Source organism: Sus scrofa, chromosome 2 (assembly GCF_054392235.1).
Source record: "Sus scrofa isolate SSC_HxYL_T2T_F1_AM1 chromosome 2, Sscrofa_HxYL_maternal_Yorkshire_Landrace_v2.0, whole genome shotgun sequence".
NCBI lineage: Eukaryota > Metazoa > Chordata > Mammalia > Artiodactyla > Suidae > Sus > Sus scrofa.
In genome coordinates, this window is record NC_139384.1 from 45,491,964 (window position 1) to 45,505,600 (window position 13,637).

The 13,637-nt window shown below is 37.2% G+C and overlaps 1 protein-coding gene across 1 annotated transcript in view; it reads right to left on the bottom strand.

Moving 5' to 3' along the window:
• C2H11orf58 (chromosome 2 C11orf58 homolog) overlaps nucleotides 1–13,637 on the bottom strand; it is a 39,007-nt gene that overhangs the window by 21,950 nt on the left and 3,420 nt on the right. Inside the window, exon 2 of the mRNA NM_001244873.1 lies at nucleotides 10,916–10,999. Coding sequence (NP_001231802.1) covers nucleotides 10,916–10,999 — 84 coding nt within the window. The remainder of the gene's footprint in view (nucleotides 1–10,915; nucleotides 11,000–13,637) is intronic.

A 13,637-nucleotide genomic window follows, 5' to 3' on the forward strand; every position in this document is an offset into this window, starting at 1 on the left:
AACAATAGAAAAAAAAATCAATAAAATCAATAAAACCAAGGGCTGGTTCTTTGAATGGGTAAACAAAATGGACAAACCTCTGGCCAGACTCCCCAAAAGAGGAGACAAAGAACTCAAAACAAGAAATGAAAAATAGAAATCTCAACAGATACTGCAGAAATACAAAAAACCATTAGAGAACACTATGAACAATTACCTGCCAACAAATTTGACAACCTAGAAGAAATGGACAACTTTCTAGAGACATGCAGCCTGCCAAAACTAAATCAAGAAATAGGCCATTTGAAGAGATGGATCACTAGAAATGAAACTGAATATATAATAAAAAACATTCCCTACAAACAAAAGTCCAGGACCAGATGGCTTCACGGGTGTATTCTACCAAACACACAAAGAACTCATACCCATCCTTCTTAAATTTTTCCAAAAGCTTGAAGAAGGAATAATCCCAATGACACTCTATGAAGCCACCATCATGCTAACATCAAAGCCAAAGATACCACAAAAAAAAAAAAAAAGAAAAAATGTCTTTGATGAATATAGGTGCAAATATTCTTAGCAAAATTTTAGCCAACCGAATCCAAAGACACATAAACAAGATAATATACCACTACCAAGTGGGATTCATCAAGTTCACAAGGATGGCTCAGTATATGTGAATCAATCAAATTCATACACATTAACAAAAGGAGTCAAAACCCACATGAAGAGGAGTTCCCACCGTGGCTCAGTGGTTAACGAATCCAACTAGGAATGATGAGGTTGTGGGTTTGATCCCTGGCCTTGCTCAGGGGTTAAGGATCTGGCATTGCCGTGAGCTGTGATGTAGGCTGCAGATGCTCTCGGATCCCGCACTGCTGTGGCTCTGATGTAGGCTGGAAGCTATAGCTCTGATTAGACGCCTAGCCTGGGAACCTCCATCTGCCATGCGTACGGTCCTAGAAAAGTCAAAAAAAAGACAAAGACCAAACAAACAAACAAAAAAACCCACGTGATTATCTCAATAAATACAGAAAAAGCATTTGACAAAATCCAACATCCATTCATGACAAAAACACTTACCACAGTGGGTATAAAGAAAACATGCCTTACCATCAAAAGCCATTTATGATAAACCCACAGTATATTATATATACTCAAAGGAGAAAAGCTGAAAGCTTTCCCACTAAAATCTGGAATAAGACAAGGATGCCCACTCTCACCACTTTTATTCAACATAGTATTGGAAGTTCTAGCCACAGGAACCAGACAAGTAAAAGAAATAAAAGGTATCCAAATTGGAAGAGAAGAGGTAAAATTGTCACTCTATGCAGAGGACACGAGACTATATATAGAAAACCCAAAGGACTCCACACAAAACTTATCTGAACTGATCAATGAATTCAGCAAAGTAGCAGGATACAAGATTAACATTCAGAAATAGGTTGCATTTCTGCATACTAACAATGAAATTTTAAAAAATATAAAAATAACTTTTAAAAGTTCACCCCCCAAAATTAAGTACCTAGGAATAAAACTGACCAACGAGGGCAAAGATTTACATACTGAGAACATCAATTAAGGAAATTAAAGAGGATTCAAACAAACGGAAAGATGTCTCATGCTTCTGGACTGGAAGAATTAATATAGTTAAAATGGCCATACTACCCAAAGCAATCTATCCAAAGCAATCTATAGACTTAACATGAACCATGTCAAATAACTCATGACACTTTTCACAAAACTAGAACAAACAATCCAAAAATTTATATGGAACCATAAAACACCCACAATTGCCACAGCAATCCTGAGGAACAAAAGACAAGCAGGAGGCATAACTCTCCCAGACATCGGGCAATATTACAAAGCTACAGTAATCAAGACAGTGTGGTACTGGTACAAAAACAGACATACAGACCAATGGGACAGAACAGAGAATCCAGAAATAAATCCAGAACCTATGGTCAATTAGTCTTTGATAAAGGAGGCAAGAATATAAAATGGGAAAAAGTCGCTTCAGGAAGTCATGCTGGGAAACCTGGACAGCTGCATGTACATCAATGAAACCAGAACACAACCTCATACCATGCACAAAAATAAACTCAAAATGGCTAAAGACTTAAACATAAGACAAGACACCATAAAACTCCTAAAAGAGAACATAGGCAAAACATTCTCTGACATCAACCACACAAATGTTTTCTTAGGTCAACAAGAAATACAAATTGGTACAACCACTATGGAAAACATTATGGAGGTACTTCAGAAAACTAAATGTAAAACTACCATATGATCCAGGAATCCCACTCTTGGATATTTGTCCAGACAAAACTTTCATTGAAAAAGATACATGCACCTCTATGTTCACTGCAGCACTATTCACAATAGCCAAGACGTGGAAAAACAACCTAAAAGTCCACCAACAGATAAATGGATTAAGATGTGGCACTATAAGGGAATACTACACAGCCATAGAGAAGAACAAAATAGGAGTTCCCATCTTGGTGTAGCGGAAATGAATCCGACTAGGAACTAGGTTGTGGGTTCAATCCCTGGCCTCGCTCAGTGAGTTAAGAATCTGGTGTGGTGTAGGTCACAGACATGGCTCGGATCCTGTGTTGCTGTGGCATAGGCCGGCAGCTAGAGCTCCACTTAGACCCCCTAGCCTGGGAACCTCCATATGCTGCAGGTGTGGCCCTAAAAAGAAAAAAAAAAAAAGAACAAAATAATGCCATTTGCAGCAACATGGATGGAACTAGAGATTCTCATACTAAGTGAAGTACGTCAGAAAGAAAAATACCATATTATATCATTTATATCTGAAATCTAATATATGGCACAAATGAACCTATCTACAGAAAATAAACAAACTCATGGACATGGAGAACAGACTTGTGGTTGCCAAGGGAGAAGGGGAGGGAATAGGATGGACCGGAATCTGGGGCTGGTAGATGCAAACTACTGCATCTGGAGTGGATAGGTAATGAGATCCTGCTATGCAGCACAGGGAACTGTATCCAGTCACACTTGTGATGGAAAATGATGAAGGATAATGTAAGAAAAAGAATGTACATATATGTATGATAGGGTCACTTTGCTGTACAGCAGAAATTGACAGAACACTATAATAAAAACTAAAAAAAACCAAAAAACAAACAAAAAACATCATGACCAAGTGGGATTCGTCCCTAATTCCACAAGGATGGCTCAACATACACAAATCAATGTCATACACCACATTAACAAAAGGAGTCAAAACCCACATGATTATCTCAATAAATACAGAAAAAGCATTTGACAAAATCCAACATCCATTCATGATAAGAACTCTTACCACAGTGCATATAGAGGAAACATGTCTTACCATCAAAAGCCATTTATGACAAACCCACAGCCAATAATATAAAACTCTAAGGAGAAAAGCCGAAAGCCTTTCCATTAAAATCTGGAACAAGACAAGGATGCCCACTCTCACCACTTTTATTCAACAAAGTATTGGAAGTCCTAGCCACAGCAACCAGACAAGTAAAAGAAATGAAAGGTATCCAAATTGGAAGAGAAGAGGTAAAACTCACTCTCTATAGAGGACATAATACTATACACAGAAAGCTCTAAGGACTTCACACAAAACCTACTCAAACTGATCAACTAATTCAGCAAAGTAGCAGAATATAAGATTAACATTCAGAAATCAGCTGCATTTCTGTATACTAACAATGAAATATTAGAAAAAGAATATAAAAAAAAAATCACACCCAAACAAACAAACATAACATGCCTAGGAATAAACCTGACCAAGGAGGTAAAAGATATATACTGAGAACTAAAAAACGTTAATCAAGGAAATTAAAGAGGATTCAAACAAATAAAAGATGTCCCATGCTCCTGGATTGGAAGAATTAATATTGTTAAAATGGACATACTCAGAGAGGATTAAGATGGTGGAATAGAAGGACTGGAGCTCAACTTCTCTCCTAAAAACAACAAAATTCACAACTAAAAGCTGAGCAATCCCCACCCAAATGGACCAGAAACCTTAAAAAAGATACCCTACTCCAGAAGAGGAGGCCACATCAAGAGGTAGGAGGGGCGATTTCGCAATATAAACAACTCCATACCTCCCGGGTGGGAAGCTCCACAGACTGAAAACTAATTGGTTCACAGAGAGAGACTCACCTACAGGAGTGAGAGTTCTGAGCCCCACATCAAACCCTCATGTGCAGGGATCCAGCACTGGGAGAAAGAGCCCCTGGAGCATCTGGCATTGAAGACCAGTGGGGCTTGTGTGCAGGAGCTCCATGCAACTGGGGGAAACGGAGACCCCATTCTTAAAAGATGCACATGGACTTTCACGTGCACTGGATCCTAGGGCAGAGCGAGGTCTCCATAGGAACCTGGGTCAAACCTGACTGCAGTTCTTGGAGGACATCCTGGGAAAACAGGGGCGAATGTGGGGCTTGTTGTGAGGGAGGGACATTGAAGGCAAAGCTCTTGGGAATATTCAGCAGCTGCCTTTCTCTGGAGGTGGCCATTTTGGGAAAATCTGCCAGTCAGCACTGTGAAGCTCCAGGGTAAACAACAATCCAGGGGGGACCACAGCCCCACCCCTCAGTAAACAGGCTACCTAAAGACCCCTCAGGCACACAGCTGCCTCTAATCCCATCCAGAGACTAAGCCCCACCCAACAGAAGGATTACAATCAGCTCCACCTACCAGTGGGCAGGCATCAGCCCCTCCCATCAGGAAGCCTACAGCAAGCCCGCATACTGACTTCAGCCACAAGGGGGACAGACACCAGAAGTAAGAGAGGCTACAACCCTATCATCTGTAAAAAGGTCACCACACCAAAGACCTATAAAAATGAAGAGACAGAGAACTGTAACTCAGATGAGGGAGAAAGGAAAAAAACCCAGAAAATCAGCTAAGTGATGAGGAGATTCTCAGCCTCCAGGAAAAAGACTTTAGATTATCAATGCTGAAGATGATGCAAGACATTGGAAATAAACTGGAGGCAAAGATGGATACCTTACAGGAAACACTGACCAAAGAGATACAAGACATAAAACTTAAACAAGAAGAGATGCAAAATACAATAACTAAAATAAAAAATTCACTAGAAGTAGCTAACAGCAGAATGCAGGAGGCAGAAGAACGAATAAGCAAGGTGGAGGACAGATTAGTAAATTACGAATGTGGAACAGAAAAGAGAAAAAAGATTGAAAACAAATGAAAGAGAGTCTCAGAGAACTCTGGGACAACGTGAAACGCAACAACATCCATATTATAGGGGTGCCAGAAGGAGAAGAGAGAGAGAAGGGGACAGAAAAAATATTCCAAGAGATAAACAGCTGAAAACTTCCCTAACATGGGAAAGGAACCACTCACTCAAATCCACCAAGCACAACAAGTACCATATAAAATAAACCCAAGGAGGAATACACCGAGACACATATTAATCAAACTGACCAAAATTAAAGACAAAATCTTGAAAGCAGCGAGGGAAAAAAAAAAAAGTAACATACAAGGGAACCCCAATAAGGTTATAGGCAGATTTTTCAGCAGAAACCCTGCAGGCCATAAGGGAGTGGCATGATGTACTTAACTGTGTGATGAAAGGAAAAAACCTCCAACCAAGATTACTCTACCCAGCAAGGCTCTCATTCAGACTTGAAGGAGAAATCAAAACCTTCACAGATAAGCAAAAGCTAAGAGAATTCAGCAACACTAAACCAGCCTTACAACGAAAAGCAAAGGAACTTCTCCAGGCAGAAAAGAAAAGCCAGCAACAGGAAACAAAAATTCCACAAATGACAAGGTTCACCAGTAAAGGTATATATACACTAAAGATAAGAAATCATCCATGCACAATTATACCACCAAAATCAGAAATAATGAGAAGAGGTGGGTACAAATGCAGGATACTGGAGATGAACTTGCAATTAAGAGAACAACAACTTAAAACAATCTCATATACATATAGACTCTTTCATCAAAACTTCAGAATAACTGCAAACCAAAAATCTATAATTGATACACAAACAAGGAATCTCTGGAGAAGAAATATATCTCATAGTAAATAAGTGCATAATCCACCATGAAGGGGGTCATTTAACATCATTCTTGGAATGCTGAAGTCTTCTTAGAACTGATTCTGATTTCCTCTCCATCAAAGAATTTATAATAATTATAATTAAATAATGCAAGTGTATAATTAAAAATATAGTTCTACAATTGTATTATTAATAACCATTTCTATCCATGGTACAATGTAAAGTCTATAATGTCTTGTTTATCACATCACCTAGAATGGTGTAATGCCTTTATTGAAGAATCAATAAGATGTAACAAATTATGAGTACTTATTTATATAGTTACACCGTTTTTTAACCAATTTATGCATTTTATATTTTACTTATTTTCAGAGGTTGTATTATTTTTGTTATTCTTACCAGCTGAGTTATTCTTTATATTATACTATATAAAATATTTAATGGTTAAAAAAAAAAAAAAAAAAAAAAAAAGGCCATACTACTGAAAGCAATCTATAGACTTACTGTGAACCATGTCAAATAACCCATGGCATTTTTCACAAAACTAGAACAAATAATCCAAAAATTCACATGGAAAAAAGACCCAGAATTGTCAAAGCAATTTTCAGGAACAAAAACCAAGTAGGAGGCATAACTTTCCCTGACATCAGACAGTATTATAAATCCACAGTAATTAAGACAGTGTGGTGCTGTTACAAAAACAGACATATGGATGAATGGAAGAGAATAGAGAACCCAGAAATAAATCCAGACACCTACGGTCAATTAATCTTCAACAAAGGAAGCAAGAATATAAAAAGGGAAAAAGTCTCTTCAGCAAGTGGTGCTGGGGAAACTGGAGAGCTGCATGTAAATCAATGAAACCAGAACACACCCTCACACCATGCACAAAAATAAACTCAAATGGCTTAAAGACTTAAACATATGACATGACACAATAAAACTCCTCGAACAAAGGCAAAAAAAGTCATTCATATAAACCATACAAATGTTTTCTTAGATTTGTCTCCCAAGGCAACAGAAATAACAAAAATAAAGCAACGGGACCTAATCAGACTTACAAGCTTTTCCACAGCAAAGGAAACCATTAAAACAAAACAAAACAACCTAAAAAGACAACCCTGAAGGAATGGGAGAAACTAGTTGTAAATGATGCAACCAACAAGGGCTTCATCTCCAAAATACAACAAATAAGAGTTCCCTTTGTGGCTCAGTAGTCACGAACTAGTATCCATAAGGATATGGGTTTGATTCCTGGCCTCGCTCAGTGGATTAAGGATCTAGCATTGCCATGAACTGTGGTATAGGTCACAGATGCTGCTTGGAGCTGGGTGGTGTAGGCCAGCAGCTGAAGCTCTGATTTGACCCCTAGCCTGGGAACTTCCATATGTCACAGGTGTGGCCCTAAAAGCAAAAAACAGAAACCAAAAAAAGAGAAAACACCCCCAAAATACACAAACAACCCACACTATTCAACAATAAAAAAACAACAACCCAATCAAAAAATGTGCAGAAGACTTAAATAGACATTTCTAGACATACAGATGGCCAGTAAGTACATGAAAAAACGCTCGACATTGCTAATTATTAGAGAGACGTAAATCAGAACTACATTCACCTCACTCCGGTCAGAGTGGCCATCATTAGTAAGTCTACAAAGAACAAATGCTGGAAAAGGGAACCCTCCTGTGTTGTTGGTGGGAATGTAAATAGGTACAACCACTATGGAGAAGAGTATGGCGGTTCCTCAGAAAACTAAATACAGAACTACTACACGATCCAGCAATTCCACCCCGGGCATGGATCTAGACAAAACTACACATCAAAAAGATACATGCACCCATATGTTTGTAGCAACACTATTTACAATAGCTAAGACATGAAAACAACCAAAATGTCCATGGACAATTGAATGGATTAGGATGCAGTTCATATATACAATGGAATACTACTCAGGCATAAAAAAGAATGAAATAATACCACGTGCAGCAACATGAATACAACAAGAGATTCTCATTCTAAGTGAAGTAAATCAGAAAGAGGAAGACAAATAAATACCATGATATCACATATATATATAATCTAAAATATGGCACAAATGAACTTATCTACAGAACAGAAACAGACTTACAAACATGGAGAACAGACTTGTGACTGCCAAGGGAGAACAGGGAGGGAGTGGGAGTTTGAGGTTAGCAGATGGAAACTATTACATTTAGAATGGATAAGCAATGAGGTCCTAGTATATGGCACAGGGAACTAGATCCCAGTCTCAGGATAAAACATGATGGGGGATATGAGAAAAGGAGTGTGAGTGTGTGTGTGTGCGCGCATGTGTGACGTGTGTATATATATATATACATATGTGTGTGTATTCATATATATGAATAACTACGTCACTTTGCTGTGTAACAGAAATTGGCACAACACTGTAATCAACTCTATTTCAATTTTTTTTAAAAAAAAAGAAATGAGAAAATTCTCTAACACCATATACAAATATAAACTCAAAATGGCTTTAAAGACTTAAATATATAAGACCAGATACCATTAAATTCCTAGAGGAAAACATAGGCATAATGCTCTCAGACATAAATCACAGGAATATTTTACTGGTACCATCTCCTAGATAATGGAAATAGAAGCAAAATAAACAAAAGGGACCCAATTCAACTTCAAAGCTTTAGCACAGCAAAAGAAACCATAAACAAAATGAAAGAGACAACCTATGGAACTGGAGAGAATATTTACAAATGATACAATGACAAGACATTAATTTACAAAATATATAAATAGCTCATATAGCTCAACATCAAAAAACAAACAACCCAATCAAAACATGAGCAGAAGACCTACACAGATATTTCTCCAAAGACATACAGATGGCCAATAGGCACATGAAAAGATGCTCAGCAATGCTAATTATTAGATGAGATTGGGTGCTTTTGGGGTGGTATGGCCATAGACAGCATCGCTAATTACTAGAGAAATGCAAATCAAAAACTACAAGGGAAGTATCACCTCACAGTGGTAAGAATGGCCATGAAAAAAAGAAGTCTAAAATAACAAATGCTGAAGAGGGTGTGGAGAAAAGGGAATCCTCCTACACTCTGTTAGTGGGAATGTAAATTGGTGCAGTCATTATGGAGAATATCTACGCTTAAAAAATGAAAAGAGGATAGGATATAGCAATCCCACTCCTACATATATATCTGGAGAAAACTCTTAAGATACATGCACCCCAGTGTTCATAGCAGCACTATTTTACAACAGCCAAGGCACAGAAGCAACCTAAAAGTCCATCAACAGATGAATGGATAAAGAGGTCATATATATACATACACACACATATTCACACAATGAAATATTACTCAGCCATTAAAAACAATGAAATAATGCCACCTGCAACAACATGGATGGAACTAAAGGTTATCATACTAAGTCAAATAAGTCAGACAGAGAAAGACAAATACATGACATCACATATGCGGAATCAAGAAAATGGTAGAAATGAACTTATTTACAAAACAGAAATAGACTCAGAGACATAGCAAGCAAAGGTATGGTTACCCGAGGAGAAGGGTAGAGAGATAAATTAGGAGAGTTTGGGGTTAGTAGATACATACTACTATACATAAAATAGGTAAACAAGGAACTACTGTATAGAACACGGAACTATATTCAAGATCTTGTAATAAAGTATAAAAGAGCCTGAAAAAGAGTAATTATACATATAATGAATCACTCAGCTGTGTACCTGAAACTAACAAAACATTTTTGTTTGTTTGCTTTTTAGGGCTGCACCTGCAGCATATGGAGGTTCCCAGGCTAGGCGTCTAATCAGAGCCACAGCTGCCGGCCGATGGCACAGCCACAGCAATGCAGGATCTGAGCCACGTCTGTGACCCACACCACAGCTCATAGCAACGCCAGATCCTTAACCTACTGAGCAAGGCCAGGGATCAAACCCACAACCTCATGGCTCCTAGTTGGATTTCGATTCTACTGCGCCACAGGACGGGAACTCCTAACACAACATTTTAAACCAACTATACTTCAATAGAATGAAAAAAAAATTGTTCACTAAAACAGAGTGAAAGCTAGATTAAATTTGATTTGTAATCTTAACCAATCATTTGTGAAGACATATGGTATATAACAAATTTTCCTATTGTGAAACATTCTCCATACCCAAAGATGATAACTCTTGAAAAGCTTTAAGCATTAATGTTTACTGCTTTACATGTTATTAACACAAAAGCAACTCAGTAAATAATTTAGTATGTTGCTCTTTAGTTTGCAGAAGACACCTCATAACAATATATAATGGTGTTGAGTTATTCTAAGATGATACTATTGCACTGTTATACCTTCTCAGTTGGTTCTTCCTATGACAAATAAAATACTCAGCATAGCTGGCTAGGATTAGGAATGTACTTTGGGGCCATAAAACAGGATAAATCTAAACAGTCTACATAAATGACCAAAGCTATGATAGAGGTCCTTGCTAGCAAAGAATTTAACATATGCTATCCTAAATAGCCCATTTATTGGTAGGCAATTTTTTTCTTTTTTAAAACTGTCAGTCTGTTCCTCCCCCTCTCCTTAGTTTTACTGAGATATAACTAACTACTGTTAGCTAAATTTCATACATTTTATGTTGTCTTTCTTTAGGTATTTTTCTCTATACAGTCTCTAAACGTTACTGCCCATTGGCAATGAGAATCCTAGAAGTGGCTCAGATCAGCTACATTTCCAAAAGCCTAAAGTAATCATCAGAAGAGTAAAATGGGATCCAGTGTATTCACTCCTTTTCATTTAAGAAACACAAAAAAGGGCATTATTTTCACAGAAAAGATAAAAAATGTATTCTGTCTGATGCTTACCTTTCCTGCGCCCATAAGTCTCAAGAACTTTTGCTTTCTTTCTTCGTTACCTAAGTCTGCTGCCTCCCAATTGCTAGATCCAAGCTGGAAAAGAAATTGGCTAATTATTTTTTTGCATAATAATAAATATTTAAAAATTTAAAGTTGACCAATAAGTGCAAAGTTGTTTTTTTTTTTTTTCCCAGCCAGTTTTTTTTGCTGGCTTATGCATCGCATTCAAATTAAAATATACTCCTTTTCTGTTACCTTAAGACAAAATCCTTTAGGTTTTTACAGCCAGAGACCTGGTTCTCAAAAGTTTACACCTATAAGAATCACCTGGAGAACTGGTTAAAACACAGACTGCTAGGTTACACCCCAAGATTAGGTAGGTCTAGGGTGGGGCTCAAAGATTTCACTTCTAACAAATGCTGATGCTGTTGTTGTGGGGGACCACACTTTGAGACCTACTGCTGTAGAGCCTTGCAGGGCCCTATAGTACCTAATACTTTGAACTCTAGCCAGCAGCTGTTAGTTGAAGTTACTCTGGCTCTAGTGATATTCTGTAAGACAGTGTAGCATCAGAGTCAACCGGACCCAATTTTAGCTTTTTAGTTTCTTTTTTTAGGAGTCACTGTTATTTGTAAGGACTGATGCATTATGACTTTCATTCTTTTTTAAAGATCTTCTCAAAACCAAGAGAAAATTTACTGATATATTTTTTAAAAGAATAGAATAAAACTTTTTTTTTTTTTTGGTCTTTTTGCCTTTTCCAGGGCCGCATGCATGGCATATGGAGGTTCCCAGGCTAGGGGTCCAATCGGAGCTGTGGCCACCAGCCTACACCAGAGCCATAGCAATGTGGGATCCGAGCTGCGTCTGCAACCTACACCACAGCTCACGGCAATGCTGGATCCTTAACCCACTGAGAAAGGCCAGGGATCGAACCCGAAACCTCATGGTTCCTAGTTGGATTCATTAACCACTGAGCCATGACAGGAACTCCAAAAGAATAGAATAAAACTCTTGTAATTATCAAATGGGTCTACTGAACCTTTGTATAAATCTATGAAATATCATGGAATCCTAATGATATTTTTCCCTACATCTTGAAACAAATATAAGAATTACTTCATTATAATTCCCTAGATCTTTGGAGTTTTAATGTGGCTCAGTGGATTAAGGATCTGGCCTTGTCACTGCTGTAGCTCAGGTACAGCGCCCCCCCCCCCCGAAAAAATCTATGATCCTCAAACAAGGATTATTTCATTATAATAATCATTATAACATTATGGCTTATTTCATTATCATTCACTAATCATTCTTAATTATGCTAAAAATGACTAAAATGATAAGATAGAAAAACTGGTAGAAAAGTTTTCTCATCATGCTGTTCAAAGTACTGAATCATCTTTCAAGAAGATATCACCCTTCTATTGCATGCTTCTAACATTCTTTGGACACTGCTGAAAATTTTATAATTCCACCCATAATGGCAATAGAGTAAAAAACTGAAACATTGGAAGCCATTTCAAAGTTATTATTAGAATAAGAAGGTGAATGCAAAAGATAGGCAGTGTACTCTAATGATAATGGCAAACTTAACCACAAAAATCTTAAGAGTCTTTGGATGATAAAATACTAGATATCTTCTCTCCAACCCAGGAATCAATGAGAGACAAAGAAAAAAGAAGACAGAAAGAATGAATAGTACTCTCATCTAGAGAGCTATTCAGTGGGAACAACTTCATTTTGCAATACTGTAACAATAGCCTGGACTATCTTGTTTTTCTAAAAAGATATGAGATTATTTCATTTTTTATATTTGCACGCCCAAATTTACTTGATATGTAAGTGGACAAATGCTGTGGGCAGGTGACTAGAAGGAATATAGAAATGAAAATATTCACTGGATTGAGAATTTATAATCTAAAATGAAAATGTTTTGCCATTATAGAATAAAAATGACAACCCCCTTTTCAACACAAAACTATGAGCAATCAAAACATTTCTTATGCCGCAGGAGCGGCCCTAGAAAAGGCAAAAAAAAAAACAAAAAAAAAAACATTTCAGAAGTTACAGTTGTTCCCTCCGGTATATTTTGATGATGCAAATGCAAGAACAAAAATAAAGCTAAAATGTATTAGAAATAGATTTGAAATCTGAAATTATGTTTCAATTTCATGCATGACAACTGATAAGCAGTTAATATTCAGAGAATGCTAATCATTTGGGGTACATACTGTGAAAAAAAATCAACAAAATTTGGTTTGCTCTAAGTTCATATCAACTTTTCTAATAAAGTTTTTTTTTTTTACCATCCTTTTATTCTTATTTCTGAAAATTATTCATAAGACTAATAGAATACATATATAACAATGATGATCATCCCTATCGGGCATATTAAAGTTGGAGTATTTGAACTACACTGCATTGATGGGTTCTCCTAATTCCTTTTGGTAGCAGATTTATATGCTCTCATGATTCTGGCTACCTAAGAATTGTCTACTTCTTTCCATCTAACAGCTCATATTTTTTCACAGATTAGTTAGTTCTTAACTCTTTCTGGATCAATAATATTTATTTAGTCTTTTTTTTTTTTTTTTTTTTTTTAGGGCCCAAGGGAATGTGGAAGTTCCCAGGCTAGGGGTCTAATCAGAGCTACAGCTGCCGGCCACAGCCACAGCCATGCCGTGTCTGCGACCTACACCACACCTCATGGCAACGCCAAATCCTTAACCCA